The sequence below is a fragment of the Strix aluco genome, chromosome 11 (genome assembly GCF_031877795.1).
Source record: "Strix aluco isolate bStrAlu1 chromosome 11, bStrAlu1.hap1, whole genome shotgun sequence".
NCBI classification, from domain to species: domain Eukaryota; kingdom Metazoa; phylum Chordata; class Aves; order Strigiformes; family Strigidae; genus Strix; species Strix aluco.
In genome coordinates, this window is record NC_133941.1 from 20,009,826 (window position 1) to 20,035,751 (window position 25,926).

General features: G+C 55.8%; 4 protein-coding genes across 17 annotated transcripts in view; 3 read left to right on the forward strand and 1 right to left on the reverse strand.

The window, feature by feature from the left end:
* IP6K1 (inositol hexakisphosphate kinase 1) overlaps nucleotides 1–16,596 on the forward strand; it is a 39,172-nt gene extending 22,576 nt beyond the window's left edge. For 7 of the 11 annotated variants that reach the window (XM_074836564.1, XM_074836563.1, XM_074836561.1 and 4 more), the window contains 5 exons: nucleotides 6,956–7,301; nucleotides 9,713–9,923; nucleotides 10,539–10,723; nucleotides 13,037–13,212; nucleotides 14,096–16,596. In XM_074836564.1, the coding sequence (XP_074692665.1) occupies nucleotides 7,079–7,301; nucleotides 9,713–9,923; nucleotides 10,539–10,723; nucleotides 13,037–13,212; nucleotides 14,096–14,605 (1,305 nt within the window). In that variant the 5' untranslated portion in view covers nucleotides 6,956–7,078 and the 3' untranslated portion in view covers nucleotides 14,606–16,596. Of the gene's footprint in view, nucleotides 1–2,810; nucleotides 2,830–6,955; nucleotides 7,302–9,712; nucleotides 9,924–10,246; nucleotides 10,406–10,538; nucleotides 10,724–13,036; nucleotides 13,213–14,095 lie in introns of those variants that run through there. The other 4 variants (XM_074836568.1, XM_074836569.1, XM_074836570.1 and 1 more) reach the window with 4 other exon arrangements.
* A 297-nt stretch (nucleotides 16,597–16,893) lies between these two features.
* Nucleotides 16,894–19,443, forward strand: GMPPB (GDP-mannose pyrophosphorylase B). Its single transcript, XM_074836572.1, has 8 exons — nucleotides 16,894–17,081; nucleotides 17,158–17,238; nucleotides 17,318–17,366; nucleotides 18,049–18,350; nucleotides 18,421–18,499; nucleotides 18,598–18,725; nucleotides 18,911–19,093; nucleotides 19,250–19,443. The coding sequence occupies exons 1-8, from the start codon at nucleotides 16,953–16,955 to the stop codon at nucleotides 19,379–19,381; spliced, it is 1,083 nt and encodes a 360-aa protein (XP_074692673.1). The 5' UTR covers nucleotides 16,894–16,952; the 3' UTR covers nucleotides 19,382–19,443.
* Nucleotides 19,444–19,532: 89 nt separating this feature from the next.
* Nucleotides 19,533–25,926, reverse strand: part of RNF123 (ring finger protein 123) — a 51,135-nt gene continuing 44,741 nt past the window's right edge. For all 3 annotated transcript variants that reach the window (XM_074836559.1, XM_074836560.1, XM_074836558.1), the window contains exons 36-39: nucleotides 20,727–20,869; nucleotides 20,286–20,380; nucleotides 20,088–20,173; nucleotides 19,533–19,985 (exon numbers count right to left, since the gene is read on the reverse strand). In XM_074836559.1, coding sequence (XP_074692660.1) covers nucleotides 19,886–19,985; nucleotides 20,088–20,173; nucleotides 20,286–20,380; nucleotides 20,727–20,869 — 424 coding nt within the window. In that variant the 3' untranslated portion in view covers nucleotides 19,533–19,885. The remainder of the gene's footprint in view (nucleotides 19,986–20,087; nucleotides 20,174–20,285; nucleotides 20,381–20,726; nucleotides 20,870–25,926) is intronic.
* AMIGO3 (adhesion molecule with Ig like domain 3) lies at nucleotides 22,066–24,935 on the forward strand. 2 transcript variants are annotated; one of them, XM_074835892.1, is made up of 2 exons: nucleotides 22,066–22,612; nucleotides 23,177–24,935. In XM_074835892.1, exons 1-2 carry the CDS (start codon nucleotides 22,541–22,543, stop codon nucleotides 24,377–24,379), a joined length of 1,275 nt encoding a protein of 424 aa, XP_074691993.1. In that variant the 5' UTR covers nucleotides 22,066–22,540; the 3' UTR covers nucleotides 24,380–24,935. The 2 variants fall into 2 exon arrangements, with proteins under 2 accessions (XP_074691993.1, XP_074691992.1); XM_074835891.1 differs by having other exon boundaries at nucleotides 22,066–24,935.

The following is a 25,926-nucleotide window of genomic DNA, read 5'->3' on the forward strand; positions in this document are numbered from 1 at the left end:
TTTATTTAAGCCTCCCTGTTGGGGAGGAGGCCAAGGTCCGTGACTGAAGAGCAGGTATGCTTTATTGTTGGCATTGATGAAAACTTAAAAAAAAACCATTTTTGAGACAGGAGGTGAAATTGTTCCCTCTGCTTATTCAATCTATAAGTTGAGTTACAAATTCTTTCCAAGTTAGTTTTTGAGCCAAAGCTCTTCAATGGGATCGATGTGAATTTTTTTCCTTCCTGCCCCCCTCTATGGATGCAGGGACTACAGTTTGCTACTGCTGAGCCTGTTGGTGAGTTTTCTGAGCCCCTTCACTAGTGTGAATTCAAGTGTCTTTTCCTGGTTGCTTAGGTTGATTCCTTATGGTTTGTGACTGTTGAAAATAAGTTCCTTTCTGACTGTCTCTGTTGAATCTGAGAGCTGTGCTGAATGGCAGCATTTGCGTTGGAATGGTTTAAAAATAACCTGTATCCAGCGGAGACTTTTTTCCTCTTTGTAGACGAGATGAAGAGAAGCCAGAAATTAGCTCACAGAAAGTTGAGCAATGAGGCCTCACAAGCATTGATCTTCCCTAAGCTCTTCTCTAGAAAGCATGTGTCATACTCACATCTCTCCTACAAAATGCAAAGCTGATATTGGATGACCCTGCTCTCCCAAAAATCTTCTGGGCCGGTACTGATAAAGCAACCTTTTGTTAACGTACGTATTCGATCAGGTCTTGCTGCTATGGAAACTCTCGGGCTTGGTCTGAAGCCAGTGCTTCTGAACAGAGAAGGAAGGTGCCCTTTACTACTGAGGCAGGGTATATTTGTGGCGAGGTGCCGCAGAATTCAGCAGCTCAGCTCCCCCTCTCTCGCTCATCCTCCCTGCCGCTGGAGAGGAAAGAGTAGTGGTGGTTGGGCCTTCCTCCAGCCTCCCCTTTGCAGTGGCACTGATAGTGGTGACAAGGACTGGCAGGTCCCCAGGCAGCCTGTGCCCTCCTGCCAATGGGCTGCATTTCTTTAGTGAGGAAGGGGAAGCCCAGAGAAAAGAGCAGCAAGGGAATTAAAGTTGGCTTATATCATCCCTGTTATGTGCAGTTCTCTCCTGCTCCCCAGCCTGATGTTATCACAGTAGTGCCAGCTTTTCCAGGATCAGGCCAAACAGGAATACAAGCTGGAAGAGGCCATTTGAGCCCCAGCTTTGGTTACCCTCACTCGCAGACAGCTGCGTGACAGATGTTCACAAAGTGTTGCAGAGCACCTGCTCCGTATGTTGCTAAACATGACCGATGTTCCCTATGCACTGTTGTGTGCTAAGGCTTGGCTTAAAAAAAGCTACTGCTGCAGTGTGCCAGTGTGAGAAAACAGGTATTGTCTATGCCCTGAGTCTAGATCCCCAGCAAGGGCTTCAAGTACCCTGTTGTTCCTTGAAAGCATGCCATGCTTTATGCATAGGTGACAGCAGAAGGGCCTTTGCAGTTCCTGCTAATCTGGACTCCAAGAAAAAAGCCGCCTTTAACCCCAGATCTAGGCACTGGTTTTAATCTAGGCATTAAAACCAGGCATTCCAGCCAGTTAAAAGTGCATAGCTCAGCCTCTTTCTTCAGAAGGAGCTGAAAAGGCTTAACTTCCGCTCCTTTCTTAGGAAGAGAAGAAGATTCTTGGTCTCACAGGCTGCTGGCAAAAGTGCTGAAGCTTTGTGATTAGTGTGATAGAAGTACAGCACAATATCTTCCTTCAGATCTCTAGGAGACAGAAACATAGGGTATGCCTAATTTTAGTTTCCATGTGGTCCTTTCTGTAAGCTCTGTCTTAAAGTAGATTAGGCTCTTCCCTTGTGCACACTTCAGCAGTTGGTGCATTTGTACCCAGTTGTTGAGGCAGGAAAAGTACTGGTGAAGGAAGCATGCTTTTGTTCAGCTCGTGGTGCAGGGTGGAACACACCTATTTGTGACTTGTCCTCCCCGTGGCCTTGTTTATTGCAGTTCCTCCACCAGCCTCACTGTTGGCATTCTCTTCCTCAGCTGGCTTTCTTCAGCTTTTCCTAAGACTTCTGTTCCGCTTTTGGTGCATGCATACGGACTGTATTCTACTATCTGGCCTCGATCTGAAGAGCCACACTTGCCCTGGTGAGGACAGCGTGTGTATTTGGTGGCAATAGTTCAAGTGTTGGACAAGATGCAGGGGAAGGCTCAGGATTCAGAGCTGTGTGGTCAAGTAGGCTAGGAAAGTATTTAGCTTCCTGGATACCAGGCTGGCCAAATGTTTCTGGTTACGTCCTAAATGTTGCTGCAGGTTCTTGCAGAGTTGTGTTCTCTGCCCAGATCCCAGGGGTCATCTCTGTTTTCTGTTGACTAGACAGACATGTCTCAGGCCTGTGGGTCAGCTTTAATGCTGGGAAGCTGATCTCATAGCGCAGTGGGAGATGCTTTTTTTTTTTTCCCTTAGGCTGGGTTTTATTCTGTAGAAGTTGGGTCAGCCAGTCCAGCATGACTAGAAAGCACCATGCTTTTCAGCATGGATGCAAGCTGCTGCTTCTCTCTGCTCACGAGTCTAGCTCACAAGAAGCAGTCACCAGCTACCCACTGGCCAAATGCTGTAGTCCTCTTGCCTGGTATACTGGTATTTTGTATTCTTGTGCTTTGCTCCTGACTGCTTTGGGGTTGTGAAGGGAAAGTCCAACTTCTGTCAGCATGACCTTGAGGTCAGTATTTATCCCTTGCCTGTGGCCTGTCTCCAGAATCGTCAGTGGCCATTTGCCTTAGTCTTCAGCACCGCAGGTCCTGAGGGCTGGCCACAATCCGAGGAGCCGCAGCAAGGCGATGCTGGAAAGATGAACGTGCAAGCTGCTTACAACGAAGGCGTGAGTCAACAGTGCTTAATGCAGTCAGCTTTCTCGCTGTGTAATACATTACAATTTTAAATGTTTGTTCTTTTTATTTTGGAAAATAGCTTTACTAGTGAGTCATGAAGCACTGCCAGTGTTCCTGTACAATACAGCTTATAAAGAGTGGGAACATCAGCATCGTGGTGCAGTCTGCAGTAATTCTCACACCCATTGCAGTGCAGCTCTCTGCCCCCACCTCTCAAGTGCGTGATGACCTCTGAGGCTAGTTTTCCTGTTACCTTAAGTTACACCATCAAAGAGGACATCCCTGCTCTTCCCGCTCCCTTGTTGCTGTGCTGGCATTCTGGGATGGCAGTGCTCTGGAGACGTGAACTGGCAGGAGCAGGCATCTCCTTGATGCTGGTGGTGGTCTTGTAAGACATCAGTAGTCTTCAGCCAGGGTTCAGTAATGTTTAAGAGTACTCTGGGTCTCCAAGAGCACAGCACTGGTTTTGTGGGTTTTTTTGTGGAGGGGCACATTCCCTCCTGGAGGGTAATGTTGGTGTTGGGGGCAGGGTTTACTCAACTTAGGAAGAGCAGAGTCACCTTGTGTGTCTTCCTGACTTTTGTTTGGAAATATCTGGTGCGTTACTACAAGAAAGTACAGCTTATTGCTGCTCTTTATGCCCATCCTGCTAAAAAGTGCTGGAACAGTAGGTATGACATTCAAATTTGGAACAGATACACTGACAGACAGGCATCTAGACTTAAATATTGTAGAGCAAATGATTTTCCAGTACAAGTTTTTTACCAGGGAGGATAATGGAATATGGGATGTGGTGTGTCCTCTGTAGTCACCGATAACTCTGCTCCTGAACCTCACCTCCTACCTCTTGTGAGTCTGGCTCAATGGGTTGTCTGTCTTGCTAATTATAGATCAGTCTATTGGAAGGGGGGATGCTAAACTGGCCTGAACATCTTACTGCTGTTTGAGCTATAGTGGTGGTGTTGAAGGATACCAAAGGATCTGCTTGGATGAACTGGTCTCCTTCAGGCTGTTTTGTGGATTATGCACTGCATTTTACAGTATAATTGGAAGGACTCGTGAGTTTTATAAGCCAGCTAAAATAGTTGAACCCGTGCCTTTGTTTAACAGAGGAAGGGTGAGTAATATTTAGTCCTTCAAATAGTTTTCTGCTTTATATTTGTTTGAAACTGCTGGGATTCTTCTGTCTTTATTTGTGGATAGTGTCCATATTTAGTAATAACCCTTTACTTTGAGATAGTCTGCTGGAAAACACTAAGCTGTATCTGAGCTATAAAGTGTCTGTTTTTCAAGTCCTGCAGATAGCTTCCTCTTTAAAAATGTTGTCTCTGAAATGCTACTTGCCACAAAGTATTTTTTCTCACACTCACTCGTACGTGGGAAAATATTGTCTATATGGCTGTTTTCTTTAGAGCGCGTGGATGAGTACGTGAGCAGTTGTAACCGGGTTTAGGCTCTCTCCCCACCTGGTGCCTGGCTCCTCTTGCGTCACAGCCACAGAATGTGTTTTTTGTGGCTGTCACTCCCTCCCAGTGTGCCTGCACATCTGAAACTTGTCATGTTGGGTTTTCTTGGGGGCGGTGGGGTACTTGGCAGTGAGCCTGGGCCACTTCTTGGTGGCTGCAGCCTGTTTTCATTGCCGCCTTCCCAAGAACCCGTGGACAACTGCAGTCATCTCATGGCTCTCTCTAGGCCATGAAGTGGAGAAGGCTTGAGGGACTCTGCAGAGCCCGTGGCTGCTGTCCTCAGAATAATGCAGGTGGCATACGATTTGTTGTTGCTCACCTTTAGGAAAGAAGGCTGCTGAAAGTAGGCAAAGGGAACAGATCTCTTGCTCTGATGGCCAAAATCTGCTTGTAGCCCATAGGTGAGGCACTCCTCACTGCTGGAACAGTCTGCGTGGGCCTTGCAGGGCAGGGGTGTGTCTGCCTGGGTGTTCGTGATCACCATCTGAAGTTAGTGAAGGTGTGTGAAGCTAACGAGTCTGCTTAGATAATCCCCCTCTGTAAACTATGGATAATAGGACTTCCTTCCGTCGCTGGCAAAATGTGAGACCTTGAGATGTTTTGTGATTGGCTTTCAGTGGAAACTGGGACTAGTACCAGACCTGAGTGTCATATCCATGTCTCCTGAGTATGGCAACTACTGTTATCACACAGATGAATCTCTTATTTCTCTTGTCCCATGAAGTTTAAACTACAGGAAGGTGTGAACTTAAACTTGCCCCCTACATTGTTTGGAATAACTGAAAGCTCTGCTTTAGTCATTGGCAAAATAAAAGAAACTGAATCCAAGACGAAGCTGCATCAGCAAGGGGAGATTTAAGTCTGTAAAGCATTCATCTGAAATCTGTGAAGTGCTGATCTGTTGCAGATGCTGGCACATTGCTTGTTCTTGGCTATTAACTACCATTAAACCAAACTAAAACATATGACGTAAGTGAGCCTCTGCTGCTGAAATTTCTTCTTGTAAGCAAATAAGAGGGAGGAGAAAAATCCACAGCATGTTTTTGTCTTTGTCATATGACTTGGGTTCTGAGTGAGTTTAGGAGACAGACTTTGAACGATACCTTGAAGAGAAGAGTTTGATATGAGTTGGAGAGGGACCATCTGTGTTGTTTTTTGTTGGTTGGTTTTTTTTCTTCCTATTCCCTGGCCCCCACCTTAAAAGCCAGCTAAATAGTCACATTGTTCCCCTTACACTGACTGTAGTTGTGTGGTCATGTAACCACAAAAGGAAATGTTTTCCCTGGGATCAGTGAGATGATTCAACTCAAATGTACATACACTCGTACCGTCCCAAAATCCAGTGCGAGGGAGCGAGCAGGAACGTGCAGACAGGGAGAGAAGCGTTGTCCTGTTGCGGGGAGCTTTGGGGTTAGAATGGGTTAAACGTGTTATGAAGTATTGCCCCTCCTTTTGAATCTCTTGGGCTGCATCTCTTACATGATTGAATTGGAGGGGAGGGAGAAGAGCTCATCTTCACCCAGAACTTCCCCAGCTCGGCAGTGTTGCGTGACTGCAGAGACATCCCGTGGCCAGATGAGGAACAGCTTGAACCGTGTCCCTTGTTCAGGCCTCCAAGATCCCTCAGTTCTTAAATTATTGCCCTTGGCTGTGGCTATGCTAAGAAATCAGAAATTTGATGAACTCAGAAACTGTAGTCGCCATATGGTTCTTGTACCAAAGGCTTTGGGTAACTCATCGTTGTGAGGAAATCCTGTGGTATTTTCCCCAGCAGCCTCAGGAGCAGCTATGATCTAAGCTGGAAAGGGCAAAGCATCTGGAGAGAATTTGGACAGCTTTACTTTTCCATTGTCCTGTGGCTGTGCTGGGCACTCTGCAAATGTTAAAAGAGCATCTGTCTTCTCCAAAGCACCTCTAATCTCATTTGGATTTAGTGATCTCTCTTGCCTACCTCTAGAGATCAGGGACCTGTTGTGCATGTAGGTGCTGTGAAAGCATTAGGAAATAATTGTTGTTCTGAAGGGCTTAGGGTAATAAAGGAGAGAATCCGAGTGGGATCCATTCAGTTACAGCATATGCACAGTGACAGAATGACTGTCTTATGCCAAGTCTTTCATGTCTTAGCTTGAAGAGAAGTGGGTCAGTAAAGGAGGAAACGGTGTTAGAGTGGGAGGTGAACAGGAATTATTTAGTTGTTTAGGTGTTAAAAATGCAGAGATATAAGGAGTGGAATTCAGATTCTTGAAATGATTGTTCTGCCTGTGTCAGTCACTGTTACTGATAGGCAGGTGTGGGCTTGGTTTTAATTGTGCTGTAGCTCTCAGTTAGTGCTCCATTATCATGTTGTCTTACTGATAAAATGAACTAAAGGAAAGAAATAGTATTTTCTAAAGTTGGGAGGCTCAAAATATATCTCCTCCTTCCCCTGTCAACCCTATTGGAGAAGCTCTAGATGAGGCTGCCTCTGAGTTAGTGTGTGTTTACCTGTAGGATGAAAGAGGTGGTGAGGAGCATGCTGGAACAAGTGCGATGTAAACAGAGAACAGAAGAGGAACAGTTATGAATAGAAATAAATACCAAAAACTTCTGAGCCAACAGGGAGTGAATGCAAGTGGTCCTCCATTCACAGGAATCTCCTTTGCTTTTTCAGATCATTGTAAGGAAGCAGATTGCCAGGATTTCCCCCCTGTGGCTGCCTGACCGCTGTTGAGCTGCACCTCCCAGCCCATGTGGCTCTCCCCATGCTCCAAGAGTGCAACTGGTGCCCAACGCAATGTGTGTTTGTCAAACCATGGAAGTGGGCAAGTATGGCAAGAACGCCACTCGATCCGGAGACCGGGGGGTCCTGCTGGAGCCTTTCATTCACCAGGTGGGCGGCCACAGCAGCATGATGCGCTACGATGACCATACTGTCTGCAAGCCCCTCATCACCAGAGAACAGCGCTTCTATGAATCTCTGCCCCCAGAAATGAAGGAGTTCACACCTGAGTACAAAGGTGAGGCCTGTTGTCATTCCAGAATGCACTGACATGTGTCAGGAACCTGCCCTCTCATTTTCCTGCAGCTTTGATCCCTTGCTGTCTTTTGGTGTCATTTTATTTGTTGTTTTTAGTTCCCTTTTGCAGGCTAGCAATTTGGTAGGAGCACTTGGAAAGGAGGGAGTCTTTCTTTGTAGGCGTGCAGAGTTTAATGTGCTCCTCTTTCTAGACAAAAAATATGCAGTGTGACATTTCTAGTCTGAACTTTAAGGTTATGGATGTGTAACTGAAGTAATTTGACTACCAAGTTATTGTCAATTACAGCCTTGACCTTGAGCAAATGAAGTTAGATCATTTACTGAGCATTTGCACATTCCAGTCCTGTAATTTATTGCTTCCTCACCCCATCTCCTTTATGGACCCGTATCAGAAAGCTGCTGAAGCAGGAAGCATTGCTTTCCCAGCGCTGAGGTGAAGCCTTGTCCCCAGCTGCTTTGAAGGAATGGAATTTTCCAGTGTCCGTATTGTTGTAGGAAGTTTGGCAGCTCATCCATATCTTTCAGAAGCTCGATACGCTTTCGGCCCTGTGTGTCTGTATTCAGGATGGTGACGCTGGCAGGTAGCCTTCTGGGCCACTCCACGTTCCTGTTGCCTCTGCTTTGTCACTGCCTGGCACTGGGAAGATGGTGCTTCACGGACAGCTGGGACCACCGTCTGTTCACGGTCTTGCCATTTGATCTGGCTGCAGCCGGAAGGTCTCGAAGCAGTGTCAGCTTACCTACCTGTGTCTGTGCAGGTCATGAATGAAAGATACAGTCTCCAACAGATGACTCCTCTTGTTACCCTCAAGCCACTCTGGGGCCATACGGTGCTCTAGCAACCCATCAGAAATCTCAGCTGAAGCCTGTGTAGTTACTAGAATCTGTATGATGTCAGGCTTTTCTTGGGAGATGGGTTTAAAGCTGATGAAGCTGATAGTCCAGATGGAGATGTGTCTTCTTGAAGTCAGATACTTCCTGGTAGCCTAAAGGCATAGGACGTGCACTTCCACCCCAGTGTGGGATTTCATCTGAGAGCTTCATGCAGTTTCCTGATAGTGCCAGAAATTGTTCCTGCTGATCTGGGGCAGAGGAATACTGGGGACGATGTTTCCTGTCTGAGCACTTAGATGTTACTGTAAGATTGCCCTCTCACAGAGATATCTTGAGGAGCACATCCAGGCAGCCAGAGCCCTTGGAGTGGTGTTTATGTAGTGACATGCTGGAGTCCTGAAATGCTCTGATGTTTTGTTGAGCCGCCTGAGCCTTGTTAGCATTGTTAGTGCAGATAAGGAAAAAGGAAGGACATAACATGATGGCCTGCATCAACTGAGCAGTGCAAGGTTTCCTCACGTTTGTGATGAATCATTTGATTCGGTGCATCTGGCTTCTGAGCCTCCTGGCAGCTAGATGTATAAATCAAATGATTCATCAGAAACATGAGGAAACCTTGCAGTGCTCAGTTGATGATCAGTACTGGTGACAAGCCAATGAAAGATTTTTGTCCTTGCAAGTTAGGAGTTGGGCTGATAACCTCATTTTCAGGGCTGAGGGAGTCAGAGATGAAGATGTGTCAGCCTTAACTAGAAGTGTCAGCTGTCCTGCTCTGTGGCTGGCCAGCTAGATATATTCAGAGTCTGTGCTGTGAAAGATCTATACCTTCCCTTGGACTATGGTGCTTTACAGGAGCCTTCAGAAGGTAAAACTGGACAGGACACAAATGGTCCTGCTTGTCTGCACCTGGCTGAGGTAGTTCCACTCCCAGGGCCCCCTGGTTTTATTGCTAGGAAGCCCCGGGACCTTACAGATCCCTTTTCTGTGAGACTGGCGGAGTTGTGCTAAGAGTGGCAGGTGTTGCCTCAGCCTCAGAGCTCTGTACTTCGTAGCTCAGGTGCTGGAGAGCTCCTCTGGCAGAGGAAGCGCACTCATCCTTGGCCAGTGATGTGCTTGTCGGCAGTGGGAACGCTTCTGCAGGACATAGATATTTACCCAGATGAGCTAGATATATATTTTGTATGCTTTGCCCCCCTCAACACCTTGGTAGACTGTGCTTGACTTTCTCCATTTGCTGCAAGACTGAATGGAAGGAAATAATCACTCCCCTCAGCCTGCCAGCTGCACTTTTGTCCTTAATTTCCTGTGGGTTGCAGAGCTTCCCCTGCTGCTTCTGACTGTTTGCTCAGGTAGTGACACAGAGCACTATTTGGGGGATTTCTCCTCTGTGCTGTGCTAACAACACTTGGGTTCTTGTACTCTTAAACCTCCTTTCATTGATCTGGATTTGCTTTGTTGCTCTGAGCTACAACTGGGGAGAGGAAAATGAACATTTGGGTGCTCGTGGCTGTGTATTCCTTTCTCTGGGAAACAGCTGACATGTCACTTCTCTGGCAGGTGTGGTGTCTGTCTGTTTTGAGGGAGACAGCGATGGCTACATTAACCTGGTGGCCTATCCCTACGTGGAGAACGAGGCTCTGGAGCAGGATGATATGCCGGAGAGGGACCAGCCACGACGCAAGCACTCGCGTCGGAGCCTTCACAGATCAAGCAGCGGCACTGAGCACAAGGAGGAAAAGCCTGGCCTGGCCAGTGACAACACTGAGAGGTAAAGCTCTGAGGGCCGGTGACAACATGATGAGTGGGAAATCTCTCTTCCCCTTTCAGCTCTGGTGCTCCTTTTGCCGAGGGCATTTTGCACTTCTGTAGAGTGGCCAGGCTGTCTTGCACTTGCTAGCCTGGCACACTGTGGCACTGTAAACTGTGTCAGAAATTCTGCTGTGTTCAGGATGAACTCATCCACGTGAAGTGCTTCTGACAGACGATAACCCTTGGCAGCTTATTGGATGTGGAACGAAAGCATGTGGAACAGATTCGAACACTCTTCAGTCCACCTGGTTATTAATCCAGGGGTTTCTTCCAAGGGTGCTTTGAACACAGATCTCTGCCTCCTCACACCAGCCAGAGCTCCCTGAGAAACAACTGTTCCTGATTACTCTATCAATTACAATACAACCCAGCAGAGATGTCAGACCAGATCCTTGAGCCTGGGTCCACAGCCCAGGGTATTAGCGAGGATTTGGTGTTAAGGTTTGTATTGTGTGAAGTGTGCAGCAGGAGAAGGAACAGGAGATAGTTGTGTGCAAGGGGAGGATGTGACGGTTGTAAGTATCTGGAGAACGCGTGGATTCTAACAGGCATGTTTGTTCTGTCTTTACACCAGCAGCATCCAGGAAACGAAAAGTCCCAGGGTGGACTTGCACATCCATTCAGATGTTCCGTTTCAGATGTTGGATGGGAACAGCGGTCTGAGCTCTGAAAAGATCAGCTATAACCCCTGGAGCCTGCGCTGTCATAAACAGCAGCTGAGCCGCATGCGGTCGGAGTCCAAGGACCGAAAACTCTACAGTATCCTTTGGGAAGCAGAACCCTGTGTGTCAGGTTGCTGCTGCTGCCCTGGCCTCACACATCTGTGCCTGCAGCAGCTAAGGCCTGCATTTCCTTTGGCTTTCTATCCTTCACACAACCAAAGCTGTATCACATGTTTCTTTTTACTATTCCTTCCAGCTTCCCATACGGTGACACCAGTGTTTGACACACAGGAGTTGTGTTTCTGACTAGATCCCACGTTTTCTTTCTCCTCTGGGCCTTCTGTCTGTTGGCTTGTGTTTTGAACGGTACTTTTTCATGTCAGGCTTTGCCTGGCAGCAGATGCAGGGCTACCCTGCCCAGTAATCCCTTGGGAGGGAGCTGTGTTTGTCCTTGTCACCTTTCTTGAGCCTCTTCCAGTTCTACTGTACCCTTCTGGAGACAGTGACCAGAACTGCACACAATATGGAAGATGCAGGTGAACCAGAGATTTCCACTGGTGTTTAATGCTGTTGTCTCTCCTCTTCCTCATAATTCCTAACACACTCTCTTGTTCTAGATGCTGTTTTGTTACCCCAAGATCCCATTCCTGACTGGTAATAGTTGTCTCAAAACACATTGCTTTATGCATTTAAGAATCTTTTTCTCCTTATGTTTATCATCTTGCCTGTAAACTTTAGTGAATTTTGCCTGCCCATTTAATGGCCAAGTCAGTCTCATAAGATCCTTGTGGAGTTTTTCACAACTGTTCCTCATTTTTGCAACCTTGAGTAACTTAGTACTTTGAGCATATTTGTCATCTCACCGTTCACTTTTCTGAATCACTTGTTGAACAGCATGGATCTGCACACGAAGAACCTGCTGGCGACTGGCTGTAAGACCAGGCAGGCGCTGTTTGTTCCCCAGATCTCTGCAACTCAGCGTTGTGGTAGCCCCTGTTCACGGTCTCCTGGTATTAAGGCAGTGTTAAATGAGTTACACATCTCTTATTTTCTGTTTGACATGCAATCTCTTCTCTTGGCACTTCAGTTTGAGAACTCTCTGTACTCTGAAAGAGAGTTTTGTCTTGGGAATCCCCTAAGCTCTTTCCCAGCAAACAAGCAAAATATTAATCTTATTTCTCTTTTTAGGGGGGTCTCTTCACACACCCCCACCTCACCCCCCTCCCCTGTAGCTCCTTTTGTACTTTGTCTTTAAACTCTTCAAGCAGTCTGACTGGCTTCTTCATATGACTGAAGATGGATTTGTTATTTTCTGTGCAAATTACTCCTCATGCTTTTGTCTTGATCTTGCCAGCTTGTGGGGTTTTTTTGTTTCACCTGCTGGAGCTTGATTCTGTTTTCCTCACATAGAAACAAACTTACTTTTAATAGCTGTATTCTTCACCATTCTAACTGTGTGGGCTTCCTTTTTCTATTCTCAAATGGGTGCTTTGAGCCTCCAGCATTTATTTTTAAATAGCCTGAATCACTTGCAGAGAAGTAATTCTCTTTGGCTGTCCTACACTTTTTAATCACACTTCCTTATTTTTATGAAGTTCCTCTTTCAAAATCAAACATAGCTGATAGATTTTTTTTTTTTTTTTTTTTTCCCTAAATGTTGAACTTCCTTGTAGGTTTAATCTAGCTGTGCTCTGGTTGCCATTTCAGCGTAACATGGTGAGCCGTGCCCTGCAGGGCAGCTTAGGGCAAACTTCAGGGTTGTTTTTTCCCCTTTGGGACAAGCTGCTGCACTGATTGTGTAGGGTTTGTTCTCAGGGCTGTGCCCAAATGGAGGGTTTGCCCATTGTGTGTGCTGCTAATTGGAGGTTCCCGTTACTGCTCCGTTTCCTGCCTTTGTAGCCTCCCCGGTTTCCCCCGGTGTGTCGGGCAGTGTTGCTGTCCTGGGCAGCCCAATAGCAACAGTACTGTGCTGTCACCTGAGCCTTGAGTTTTTGGTCTGTGGGGATTGTATTGTTTGTCCATATGGTTAAATTGGTAATTTGATTAGACTTTAAGCTCTCCTTTAATGCATCAGCAGTTCTCACTGGCATACTGTGTCTTTCCTGACACTAGCATTTTGCTCTTCGGTTCCCCCCTGCTGAGTTTCCAGTACGCCTGCATGTGATCTCCTTGCTTACTGTTGGCTGTTCCACTTTCCAGGCTGATTTCTTCTACCAGCTGTCAAAGCCTGGGCGCCACTCTTGGCGTTTTGTCCGTTTTCTTCACCTCCCCAAACAGTTCGTTCTGTCTGTTCTTTGGTTGCTATTTGTTTGTTGCCCGACCCTGTCTCATGCTGGCCCAACTCCCTGCTTGCGATGGCCACAGGGAGCAGTGTCTCTGCCAGGTGAGCTTTCCTTGACACCTCTCCCAGAGTTCCTTTTACTGGAGAACGTGGTGCATCACTTCAAGCTTCCCTGCGTGCTTGATCTGAAGATGGGGACCAGGCAGCACGGAGACGATGCGTCTGAGGAGAAGGCTGCTCGGCAGATGAAGAAGTGTGAACAGAGCACTTCTGCCACCCTGGGCGTGCGTGTGTGTGGGATGCAGGTAGGGATCCCAAAGGCTGCAAGTGCTGCCTGTTCCTTTCCGCAGCCCCATGAGACCTCCCAGTTAGTGTTTTCTGCTGAGCACTGAGTTACAGAGTCTCCCACTTCAGGTAGGTACACCAGTGTTGATGGTACATGCTTTTTGACTTCATTTCTAAGCCTAGAACAAAGGAACCTGCTTCTTCTGAGATGGCCTGCTTTATCTGAGCTGTTTTGTTCACAGATAACTAGGGGATTTTCTAATAACCTTGTTTTTGTGGCTTAGAGTTCAGCTAGAGTCATGGTGCCCGGAGAGGGAGGTGTCCCTCCGTCCCAGCATCAGCTGACATTTGCTGTTGGTACAGTATTGAGAGTTAAAAAGTTGCTCTCCTCTTGTGGCTAGGCCCTGCACACAAGGATTTGCTGCTGGTGCTGTTGGGCAATAGTTGTTCCTTTTTTTCCTACCCACAGAAGGATCTTGTAATCCAGATCTCTGCCCACAGCCTCTGAAGCAATGGGCTCCTTATTAATCACATGCCACATAATAATGACAATACGTGCCAGCAGCTCCCGCTGCTGGAGGATTGTCCGAGTTGCTGTAAGACGTTGCTTTTCAAGCCTCGGGGTCTGTACCATGCCTCTTGGGGATGCTCGGACTGATGAGCTGCCCTTTGGGTGTCCTGGGAGAGAACCAGTGCTTGGGCACCCTGCCTGTGCCCGTGGGATGCACCTGTGAGCTGCTCTGGGATTCAGGGAACAGGCAGAGCTGTTTCCTTCTCCCTCCTGGGTGTGGTGGGGACAGAACGAGTTCCCTCTGCCCTGTCGGTGCAGGCCAGCTCCGGGTGCTCTGTGCCTGGCCTTCACCTGTTGCTCCCACTTGATGTGCATTTCCTTTGGCGTTCTAGGTCTATCAGCTGGACACAGGGCATTACTTATGCAGGAATAAATACTATGGACGCGGTCTTTCCATCGAGGGCTTCCGCAACGCCCTCTACCAGTACCTCCACAACGGCATTGAGCTGCGCAAGGACCTCTTTGAGCCTGTCCTCGCCAAACTGCGGAGCCTGAAGGCGGTTTTGGAGAGACAGGCCTCCTACCGCTTCTACTCCAGCTCCCTTCTCATCATTTACGATGGGAAGGACAGCAGGGCGGGGATGTTTGTGGAGCGCCGGCCGGAGACGCGCCTGAAGCGGGTGGACAGCGCTCTCCCGGAGAGCCTTCAGGATGGCGGCGGCACGGAGCCCGGCTGCTCGGCCCAGCCCAAGGTGGACGTGCGTATGATTGACTTTGCTCACAGCACCTTCAAGGGCTTCCGCGATGACCCCACTGTGCATGATGGACCCGACATGGGTTACGTATTCGGGCTGGAAAGCCTCATCAACATCATGGAACAGATGCGTGAGGAAAACCAGTAGCCCTGGGCTACGGCCTCTTATTCTTGTCCTGGTGGCAGGAGCAGACAAGACCACCTACTACCACAGGAAAAAAGTGGACAACTTTGGTTTTAAACAATTGTATTGCTCCATTGTTTTTAAATGTACTTGGATAGAAGAGCTGAGGGGAGGCAGGATGGAAGAGCTCCTCATGCTGACCAGATGGTTCTGACCACGCTAGCTCTGCCTTCTGGAGGAGGCTCCCTCGATGCCTGCTGGGTGTTGGGTGTCCCGGTTCTTCACTCGTCACGTGTGCGTTCTGGAGGGAGGACCTGGACGTAGGGAAGAGAAACCAGGAGAGCCTGGGGCTCTTCGGGGGACTAGGGCTGTGGCGTGAGGAGCCCTTCTGCCTCAGGAGCCCCGGGAGAGCCTTCCCTTTGAAATTCTCCTGAATTATTTGGAAAGGGTGCTCGACTACCAGTCGGCCGGCTCTGTGGCACTGACGGTGAGCAGCACAGCTGCTGGTCCGTGCGTTTGGCGTCGCTAGCTCTGCCCCGGGTATTGCCGATGGGGCTTTGCTTTTGATGCTGCCTTTTTCTGCTGTTTGGGCACTGTGAATAACCAACCCAAACACAGAAATAACATGACCAAATGCAACCCCTGGCGGAGCTGCGCCCAGGAGGGAATGCCACACCCCTGGAGTTGTGCTCGGGCCCAGGGCCTGCTCCCCACCCCAGGGGGCAGCCCAGGCAGGCACGGGGATCTGCAAGAGTAACTCAGCCCTGGACCACTGACCAAGCAAGAACTCAGCTCGTGGGCTAGCAATAGTATCTGTAGCAGTTAACGTGACCCCAGCTCTGCAGTGGGGCCTTTCGGACCATTTCAACCCTTCCCCTCGTGTCACCTTGGTCCCACAGGTCGTAGGCGAGCGTGTCCCTCCAGCCTAGGGCTGCCCTCTTCCCCCGGTGGGGCCTCAGCCCCCCAGCCCACACTCCTCCGGCGGGTCCGGGCACGGGGGTGGTGGAAGGAGAGGCAGGGGTTAGGGCTGCCCCCCCCCCCCCCCCTTCTCCTCCCTGGGGGTTTGCAGGGGAGGGGGGGATCTGGCTGGGCAGGGAGTGCCACTGTCTGACTGTTCAGCTTTGCTTCACGGAGTCCGTCTTTTCCAGAATAAATGACCAGTTTGGGGGTGAAAGAGGCAGCTGGGACCTGCTCTGCTGCCTGTGCTCCTTCCCTGAGCCGGTGCTTTACCGGTGGCTTCCCTTGACAAGGGCATTAACGTTTGATACCGTGGCCTGGTGGTACCGGACCGTACCCCCTCTGCATCACCCCCTGTGTTTCTGTGCTGGGACCCCCGGTTGCTCCCTCCCCCGTGTCACTGCCTTGTTCCATGGCATTACCCTCGCCCTGGCTGCCTGAGAAACTGCCTGGGTACCCACAAGGCCAGGGTTGGGCTTGTTCGTTTTTTGTTTTGGCTTTTTTTTTTTTTTTTTTTCAAACTTCAGGAAAGCTTGTTTGGGGAATTCTCGCATGTAGCATGTGTGCCGACTCTGTGTGTGCACGGTCTGCTTGGAAAGTGTTCGTGCTCGGCTGGCGGCCGGCCGAGGGGTGCGGAGGGGGGCTTTGTCCTAAACCGTACTCAGAAGCTTGCCCGAGCCCCCTGCTCCACCCCCCCACCCCCCCCCCCCCCGGCTCTCTGGCCCAGGACCTCTGTTAAACCCCGGCGCCGGGGCAGGGCTCACGGGTTTGGAGGAGGGAGCCCCAGGTACCGACCGGGAGCAGCCGCGGCACAGCCCGCCCCGGGCCTGGCCTTGGCCGGGCGGGCGCAGGGCCCTTCCTCGGGGAGCACTGCGACCCCCTCCTCGCCGGGCCGGGGACGGGGCTCCCCGGGAGCCGGCTCTCCCCTGCCCTTCGGCCCACGGCGGTGGGACTCCACAGCTTGTACATAGCCTTGACCCCCGTTTGTTTTTACATGAATAATCACCTTGTTTGTGCTTCACAGAGAACCAAAAACCATTAAAGGATCTGTTTTTGTCCGTGGTGTGCCGTGCCTGCCTCTCCGCGCCGGGGGACGGGGCTGGGGGGAGCTCGGGCAGCACCCGAGCGCGGGTGGCGTCAGCTGCGGTGTTGGGTACGGCCCTGCCCCGTGCTCCGGTACAGCCCTGCCCCTTCCCTCCTCTCATCACGGGCCGCCCCGGGGCTTGCGTTTTCCGCAGAACCCGGCCGCGGGGGTCGGTGCCGCCGGGGCGGCGGCGGGCGGTAGGACCCGGGGCGGGCGGTGGGACCGGGAGGGGGCGTGGCGGAGCGCGGTGTGGGCGGGGCGTGCGGGGCGGCGGTGACGCGGAAGGCGCGCGCGGCGCTGACGTGGCGCGCGGCGCGGCGCGGCGGGGGGATGCGGGCGCTGATCCTGGTGGGCGGCTTCGGGACGCGGCTGCGGCCGCTGACCCTGAGCCGGCCGAAGCCGCTGGTGGAGTTCTGCAACAAGGCGCTGCTGCTGCACCAGCTGGAGGCCCTGCGGCAGGTGGGGGGCGGCGGGGGGGGGGTGGTGCTGGGCATCCCCAGCCCTCCCCGCCGCCGGTTGACCCGCGCTCCCGCAGGCCGGTGTCAGCCATGTGGTGCTGGCGGTGAGCTACATGTCGGAGGCGCTGGGGGCTGCCATGCGGGAACAGGAGCAGCGGGTAAGGGCCGTGTCCCCCTGTCGCCCCCCCATCCCACCCCGCCCGCCTCCCACACCCGCCGCTCACCCTGTGCCCGCAGCTCGGCATCCGCATCTCCCTGTCCCACGAGAAGGAGCCGCTGGGCACAGGTAGGGTGTGGGCAGGACGGAGGGGGACCGGGGACAGCGGGGTGGGCTGCGGGGGGAGGTTGACAGCTGGAGTAGGGCTGGGGACACGGGGGAGGCCACCACCATGGCCAGCAGCGTGGGTGTGGGCAGGGCTGGGGGACACTGTGGGCAGCAGGGTGGGTGTGGGTAGGGCTGGGGGACATGGGGGACACGTGGGTAGGGCTGGGGGACATGGGGGACACGTGGGTAGGCTGGGGGACATGGGGGACACGGGGGAGGCCACCACCATGGCCAACAGTGTGGATATGGACAGGGCTGCGGGACACCGTGGGCAGCAGGGTGGGTGTGGGTAGGGCTGGGGGACATGGGGATCACGTGGGTAGGGCTGGGGGACATAGGGGACACGGGGGAGGCCACCACCGTGGCCAACAGTGTGGATATGGACAGGGCTGGGGGACACCATGGGCAGCGGGGTGGGTGTGGGTAGGGCTGGGGGCCACGGGATTAGTACGCCAGGGTGGGCGGGATGAGAGGGACCGGGGACATCAGGACAGGCACAGGAAGGAGCAGGGACAGCAGGGCTGGGTGAGGATTGTGGGGGGGCCAGTGGGGAGCAGGGGCGCTGGGACGGGCACAGGTGGGGCCAGGAGGACCCTGGCACTGGGCTCACCCCGTCCCTGCGGCGTCACTCACGGCCGGGCAGCGGGGCCGCTGGCGCTGGCGCGGGACCTGCTGGCCGAGGGCGGGGAGCCCTTCTTTGTCCTCAACAGCGACGTGATCTGCGAGTTCCCCTTCGCGGCGCTGGCCCGTTTCCACCGGCAGCACGGCGGTGAGGGCTCTCTGGTGGTGACCCGCGTGGAGGAGCCGGCCAAGTACGGCGTGGTGGTGAGCGAGGCCGACACCGGCCGCATCTGCCGCTTCGTGGAGAAGCCGCGCGTCTTCGTGTCCAACAAGATCAACGCCGGGCTCTACATCTTCAACCCCGGCATCCTGCAACGCATCCAGGTACGGGCCGGGGCGCTGGGCTGGGCTGGGGGCTGGGCGCCCTGCTCAGCCCTGTGCCCCGTCCCCGCAGCTGCGCCCCACCTCCATCGAGAAGGAGATCTTCCCAGCCATGGCGCAGGAGGGGCAGCTCTACGCCATGGAGCTGCAGGGTAAGGCCCTGCCCACGGTGCAGGCGGCATGGCGGGGGGGTCTTGTCTGCACTGCCACCCCCGTGCTGGGGGCTGTCACCGCGGCTCTGTCCCTGCAGGCTTCTGGATGGACATCGGGCAGCCGAAGGACTTCCTTACGGGCATGTGCATGTACCTGCAGGCGCTGCGGGCTCAGCACCCTGAGAAGCTGCACTCGGGGCCCGGTGTCGTAGGGAACGTGCTGGTGGTAAGTGCCAGCCCCCAGCACGCCAGCCCCAGGCACGCATCACGGGCTCTCTGCGTCCTCCCACTGCTGTCCTCGCTGCCGTCCTCGAGCTGTGCCCTCCTGTCCCCACGCTGGCCGAGCGGCACGGGCCGTGCCGAGAGCTCTGGCTGCCCTCCCGGCCCCGGCGCAGCCCCTCTTCCTTCCAGGACCCCAGCGCCAAGATTGGGGCAAACTGTGTCATTGGCCCCAACGTGACGATCGGGGCCGGCGTGGTGGTGGAGGACGGGGTGCGCATCAAACGCTGCACTGTGCTGAAGGGGGCCCGCATCCGCTCCCACTCCTGGCTGGAGTCCTGCATCGTGGGCTGGAGCTGCTCCGTGGGGCAGTGGGTGAGGACGTGGGTGCCTCCGCGGGGCATCGGGGCTCAGCTCTTGCCCTCCTGCCTCCTCGGGCTGCGGCCGGAGGGATGCACCGGTGCCTGCGGGCAGGAGCGTGGCACTGAGCCCTGTGCTGGGGCACGCGTTGACGGGGCCTCTCTGGGGCAGGTGCGCATGGAAAACGTGACAGTGCTGGGCGAGGATGTCATCGTCAACGACGAGCTCTACCTCAATGGGGCCAACGTGCTGCCACACAAGTCCATCGCCGAGTCTGTGCCAGAGCCACGCATCATCATGTAGCAGCCCCTGGTGGGCCCTGCACTCCCGGCTCTGCTTGGATTAAATATTTATATTTCCATCCACTGCTGAGTGTCATCTGAGCATGGCCCGAGCACTGGGTCGCTCGCCAGGGCTGGCCTGGCTTCCCCTCCCCATGTCTCAGGGCACCACATAAGGAAGAATAATTTAATGCTGCATTTCATGAAGTCAGCCCCCAGCCAGGGGCAAGTTAACAGCCCGAACGCCCAGCCCGGCCCCCCCGGCCCGGCCCCAGGGCTGCCACGGAGCCAAGGCCTCGGGCTCCCCTCCCTGAGAACGGCCCGTGGGGCAGAAAGGCTGCCGTGACCCAGGCACTGGGCGAGGGGAACGCTGGCCCCGGAGCCTGGCATCGGGCCTCTCCCTCCCTGCAGCCCCCCTGCCCCGCGCTGGGTCCTGGCCCTGCGGGCGAGGGCCCTGTGGCCCTGGGCAGGGCAGTGGGGGGGCCGCCCCCCTCAGCTGGGGGAGCCCGTGGCACGGGGCTGGGCGCTACGAGCTGGCTGGCTTGGTGAAGTCGTCCACCCCCGTGATGGTGGCCTTGCAGAAGAAGCAGTCCTTGTTGTTCATCAGGTGCTGGTTGATGCAGGCTCTGGGACAGAGGAGGAAAGAGCGTGAGCTCCCCCCGCACGGCGTGGGGGGGGCCAGGGGCGGGCAGTCACCCCGGTGGGGGTCGCACACATGAGTTACTCACTTGCACGACTTGTGGGAGCAGGGTCTGAAGATGGCCGAGATGGGGTGTGCGTAGCAGATAGGGCACAGGTCCTCCTCGCTGGTGGGCTGTGGGGGCACCGGGCCGTTAGCGCTGGCAGTGAAAGCCCCATGTCCCAGGGCAGCTGTGCCGGCAGCCGGGGCTGCTGCCGAGCGTGGGGACCGGGCTGGGGGCACTCACCAGCGTGGTGGCAGCTGCCTGCTTGGACTCCTCGCTCAGGTGGCTCAGCATCTTGTCCACCTTCACCAGCTCCTCGGCACTGATGTACTCTGTGTCTGTGGGGACAAACCGGGTGTGCGTGGGGTGAATGTGACCCTTGGGGACCAGCCAGGACAGGGACCCTGGTGGCAGGGACAGGGATCCCCATGCTGGGCACAGCAAGCCTGGCATTGGGCACCACGAAGGGACAAAACTGCTGCCAAAAGAGGGCACTGGACACAGCCCCATCCCAAGTGCCACTGCTGGGGGACAGTGTGGGAGCCATAGATGCCTGTCCCCAGGGCTGAGGGGGGGGCTGGGACATGTCACAGGGGACACAGACACCTGCATCCCTGTCCCCCCCTCGCAGCCGTGGCTGGGCGATGAGCACAGCCCAGCTCCCAACGCAGTGCTGACACTTACAGGTATGCAGGGAGAAATGGCGCTTGTCCGTGGCCGGGGCAGCAGCCGCCAGGGCCAAGGGCTCAGCGTGGCCCAGCAGGTACTGGATGGAGCGCAGCTGGAAGCAGGGGTCCGCCAGCAGCACCGCTGTCGCACGCTCGGCCCTGCAAAGGGACACAGTCAGGCCTTTGCCCTAGGTACAAGCCACCCTGTGGTCACAAGGCCACCCAGCTGCATCCCCAGCCAGTGACCTCCCCTCCCCGACTCCTGGCAGCATGGGGAAACGCTCAAATGCAGCTGAAGGGCAGCAGCCCTCCTCCTCCTCCTCCGCCACCCCCGCTCAGCAGCTCAGAGGATCGATACGGTGCATTAGCACTTGCTGAGGCTGCAGCCCTCGCGCACCGGTGCCCGGCTGAGCCTGGGGAGCTGCAGGGTGGCTGAGGCAGCCCGCACCACCCTCGCTTCACAGCACCGCAAGGGTAAAAGGAGAGATGCCATGCAGCAGCCTCACGCCGGGGGCTGCAGCCTCCTGCCCTGCACCAAGGGGACGGCTCAAGGTGCCCCCAAGGCAGGCGGGTGCTCCGAGGTGGAAGGGAGCAGTCGTGACTCTCCCTGGCTTCAAGCGTGAGCGGGGACAGCCAGGACAGATGAAGGGCACCTCAACAAGCGTCTCCATCAGGCACCAGTGCCGTGGCCTCTTCGTGGCCCTTGGCAAGGAGCAGCACTGGCTCTGTGGCCAGCCCTCGGGCAAGCACAGCTGCCCCACGGGCAGGCTGTGAGAAGCCCAGCAGCGGAGGCTGGGCCTGGGCCGGGGTGCAGTGGGTTAACAGCCCCTTGAGCGCGGCAGCCGCAGCCGCCAAATTAGCTTTTTGCTGCCCTAATGGAAACCAATTCCCCAGCCCGGCTTTCCGCTTCCCACTAACGTGCCCGGGCCCTGGGCAATGACATTCCTGTGCGTCCTTCACCCTGTAGCCGCCCCCTCCCCACCGGCAGCCTGCAGCACCCCTTCTGCCGTGGGGACCCCACTGGGCTCACCCCATGGCCGGGGGGGCTGGGGGGGATCCCTGACAGTTCATGCAGGGTGGGGGGTGAGGAGGAGAGCAGCGGGAAGGACCGTGACCGGGTGCTAAGCGGAGCTGGGGCGGGGGGGGCGGGGGAAGAAGATGCTGAGGATGATGACCGCCATCCCCCTCCCAGCCTGGGTGCAGAATGGGCCACCAAGGGCTCGCAGAGGTGCCGATGGGGCGGGTTTTTTTCCAGCGTCCTCCCGGAGGCTGGGCAAGGAGCAGCGCGGCCGCCTCGCAGCCGGCTGAGGTTGCGGTTCTCCAGCAGGAGGGCGGGCGGCTGCGCACCGGTAAGGCCGGGGTGGTGGTGGTGGGGGGGGGGTGTCGGCGAGGTGGCCCCGGGTCCCCCCCCGGGGACAAGCGGCCGCGCAGAGCCGGTGCCGGCTGCGCCTCGCCCTGCCCCCTCGCAGGACGGCGAGGGAGGGCCACCGCCACGGCCACGGCCACCGCCGCGGCCACCACTCCCCGCGCCGGGACCAATGGGCTCCCGCCCGGCCCACCCGCCGCGCCCCGCCGGCCACTAAATAGGGGCGGGAGCGACCGGCGGGGCGGCAGCGAGCCCGGCTCCCGGGAGGCGCTGGCCGGGGGGTGCCGGGGTTGGAGGGCCGGGGGGGGGGGCCCCGCCGGCGAGCGGAGCATGTGGGGATGTGCCGTGGCGGCGCTGAGCCCTGAGAAACTTGGCGCTCCAGGGACGCGCGGCTCCGGGAGGCAGCGAGGCGTTCGCCCAGCCCGAACCAGAGCCCCGAACGGCCGGAGCGGCTCAGCCCCCCGATGCCAAGCCCCGGCTGCCCCCCGCCCCGCCGGCCCCGGGGGCCGGGCAGCCCCCCGCCGGCCGGAGCGCAGGTAGGCGGCGTGAGGCGCGGCGGGGCCGGGCAGGGCGATGCCGCCCTTTAACTCTTTTCAAGCCCCACGGCTGGAGCCGGGATCCTCCTCTGCGGGGTGCAAAGGGGCGTCTGTGGATGCTTGGTAGAGCCCCCCGCCGAGCCAGCGCCGGAGCGGGGGGACCGCGGCACGTTTTCCTCCTCTCGTGTCCTGTGGAGCCCGGCTGGGCTGCGCAGAGACTCGTGCCCGGCCACCATGTCCCCGCGGGTGGCCGCAGAGCCGCTCTGGACGCGGGTGGCGAAGCTGCCGGTGCTGGTGCTGCTGGTGCTGTGCGCCCACGGCCGCGCTCCCCACGCCGCCCCGCTGACCCGCAGCTGCCCCGCCGCCTGCATCTGCACCTCCGACCTGCTGAGCTGCAGCCGGCAGACGCTGCAGCGCGTGCCCCGGGCGCTGCCACCCACCGCCACCACGCTGGACCTCAGCCACAACGCCCTCACCCAGCTCCGAGACCACTGGCTGGCCGCCCTCCCGCACCTCGAGGCCCTCCACATCAGTCACAACCAGATTAAGGACCTTTCTCCGCAGGCTTTCCACAATGCCTCCTACCTGCGGCACCTCGACATGTCCTCCAACCACCTGCACGCCGTCGAGACGCACTACTTTGACACGCTGGTGAGCTTGGAGGAGCTGCTGCTCTACAACAACCGCATTACACGAGTGGATGAAAACGCCTTCGCCAAGCTGAGCGGCCTGCGGAAAGTCTACCTGAGCTGGAACAACCTGACCACCTTCCCCTTCCACACAGTGCAGGGGTTGGGAAACTACAGCCTCCGCACGCTGGACCTCTCCTCCAACAGCCTGAGCAGCATCCCCGTGGAGGAGCTGGCGGCTCTGCCCGAAAACATCAGGAACGGCTTGTACCTGCACAACAACCCCATCAGGTGCAGCTGCCCGCTCTACCTGATGCTCCAGCGCTGGAAGCAGCGAGGTTTCAGCTCTGTGAAGGATTTCTTCGAGGAACACACCTGCAAGGTGTCTGACAATGTGCCCCGGTCCCTGATCAAGTTCCTCAAATACAGCCACATGTTTGAGAACTGCTCGGCGGGCCCTGAAGACGTGCACCCCGTGTCCTTCCCTGTGATGGTGGGCCAGGCCCTCCTGCTCACCTGCAACACCAGCCTGCCAGCTGGGGCCACCACCTACATGTGGATCTCCCCTCACCATGAGCCCATCAAACACCCGGGGAACAGCAACCGCTCCTTGGAGGTCTACCGCAACGGCAGCCTGAAGATCGCAGCGGCCAAGCCCTGGCACTCGGGGGTCTACGTGGGCTTGGCCATCAACAGCCCCCGCAACTTCAGCAGGCTGTGTGAAGTCAACGTGACGGTCCACTACCCCAAGCCAGAAGGGGAGACCTTCAGCACCGGTCTCACAACCCTGCTGGGGTGCATCGTGAGCCTGCTGCTCGTGCTCATGTACTTGTACCTCACGCCCTGCCGCTGCCTGAGCTGCTGCAAGAAGCCAGCTCCTCTCAGCCCTCCGCAGGAGTGCAGCGCCCAGTCCTCCATCCTCAGCACCACCCCTCCCACCACCGACGGGCCAAACCGCAAGGTCAGCACCAACAAGCACGTGGTCTTCCTCGAGCCCGTCCGGGAGACGCAGAATGGCAAGATCCGCCTGGCCCTCAGCGAGGATTTCCCCGACCCCAAGCACCCCAAGGTCCTGCAGCTCAAGTCAGACTCAGAGTCCATCAGCTCCGTCTTTTCGGACACCCCCATTGTGGCGTAGTGGGGTAGAGCTTTCTCCTCCATCGTTGCTAGAAGCAGGATTATCAGGCACCCCTAATTCCCAGCTTGACCGCGACCCACGAGGGTCATCGGCATCACCCACAACTGCTTCAACCATGAGCTCCTGGTGGGTTCTGGGCCTGGGGCGCATCGGTGCCCTGCAAGAGCTCCTTGCGTAAGCCACTGGCAACAGCCTGGTTAGCACAAGGGTAACGCTGATGAACCCAGCACACCTGAGAAACCTCCACTTCATGTGGGCAGCCAAACTCGCTAACAGTGACACTGGGGCTGGAGGTCTGCCACGTCCCCGGGCACACAAGACCTGACCCAGTGTTGCCATCACGGACCCCCAGGCCAAGGAATACCCGTGACAAGTGGGGCACTGTCCTCGCTCATGCCAGGGCCCCCAGGGATGGCGGTGCCACCGTCCTGTCCCAGCCTGTGCCGGTCCCCATCAGCATGCCCTGGTTGGGAGCTGCAGGGAGCACAGCCCCATCGCGAGGGGGGCATGTGCCCACTCCTCAAACATGGCCACACAGGAGGGATGGAGCTCAGCACCTGCCCAGCCACGCAGTCAAGCAAACGTTACAAGCTTTTGCTTCCTGAGAAGCTGTAAATAGTCAAGGCAGGATTAGGTGACGTGATACAGAGCCCCGCATTGCTCAGAGTTCCCTGTGCCACCAAGGACGATGAGGTCTCGGATGCACCACCCTCCTTCGCTGCTTCTCCTTGAGGCGGACAAACGCGCTGCTAAAGCACAGCTATTTAGGCAGTAATCTAATAAGCCTATCGATAAATGTGAGTAATCCTCTCCTCTCTTGGGTCGTAATTCTCTAGTTACATTGGAATAAAAATGCCTATTTTTTTAAGCTCACGCTGGGCCGAGTGTCTCTTTGCCCTTGCAGGGCAGCGGCATGCAGCCACCCTGCAACCCATGGGCGCAGTGGTGGGAGTCTGGGGGTCTGAGGGAGCCCCGAATTCCCACTGGCCCAGCACACGGAGCCAGGCGATTCACACCGGGCTCACAGGCTCTGTTCCCATCAAGCAGCATTAGGGTGGCCTCAACAAGGGGGTTAAATGTGCCGAGACAGAGCTGGTGACCTTGGGCTGCTGTGAGAGGAGCAGCCGGTGGCTTGTCCCCGGGACGGCAGGTCTGGGAGCTGGGGAGGGAGCAGCACCAACTGACACAAGGGCACATCCAGACCCCAAAAGGGACAAGCGGGCTTTAGATGCAGGGAGAGGCACTCTGGGGAGACCCACCTGGGATGGGACTGGCCCTGTCTCTGGCTGAGTCCCGGTGCCCCCTGCAGTCGGAGCCCCCCACCTCACTGGATGCCTGCGCTGCTCTCCCCAGCACCCAGCCTTGCATCACCCCGGCACGGGGAGCGGCTCTGCGCCCCCGCGTAACTCCTGCCTGACCCTGCAGGGGGATAAGGGTGTTCCCCCATCTGCCAGCCACCATCATCCCATCCACAGCCGGAGCAGGAGCATGTGGCTGTCACCTGCAGGACAGGGGATGCTGGGGCCAGACTGCCAGCAGGAGCACAG

Coding starts and splice junctions, on each gene's coding strand:
- GMPPB (XM_074836572.1), top strand. CDS start 16,953: ATGCGGGCGCTGATCCTGGTGGGCGGCTTCGGGACGCGGCTGCGGCCG. Junction 17,239..17,317: donor TGCGGGAACAGGAGCAGCGG/GTAAGGGCCGTG, acceptor CTGTGCCCGCAG/CTCGGCATCCGCATCTCCCT. Junction 18,351..18,420: donor GCATCCTGCAACGCATCCAG/GTACGGGCCGGG, acceptor CCGTCCCCGCAG/CTGCGCCCCACCTCCATCGA.
- AMIGO3 (XM_074835891.1), top strand. CDS start 22,847: ATGTCCCCGCGGGTGGCCGCAGAGCCGCTCTGGACGCGGGTGGCGAAG.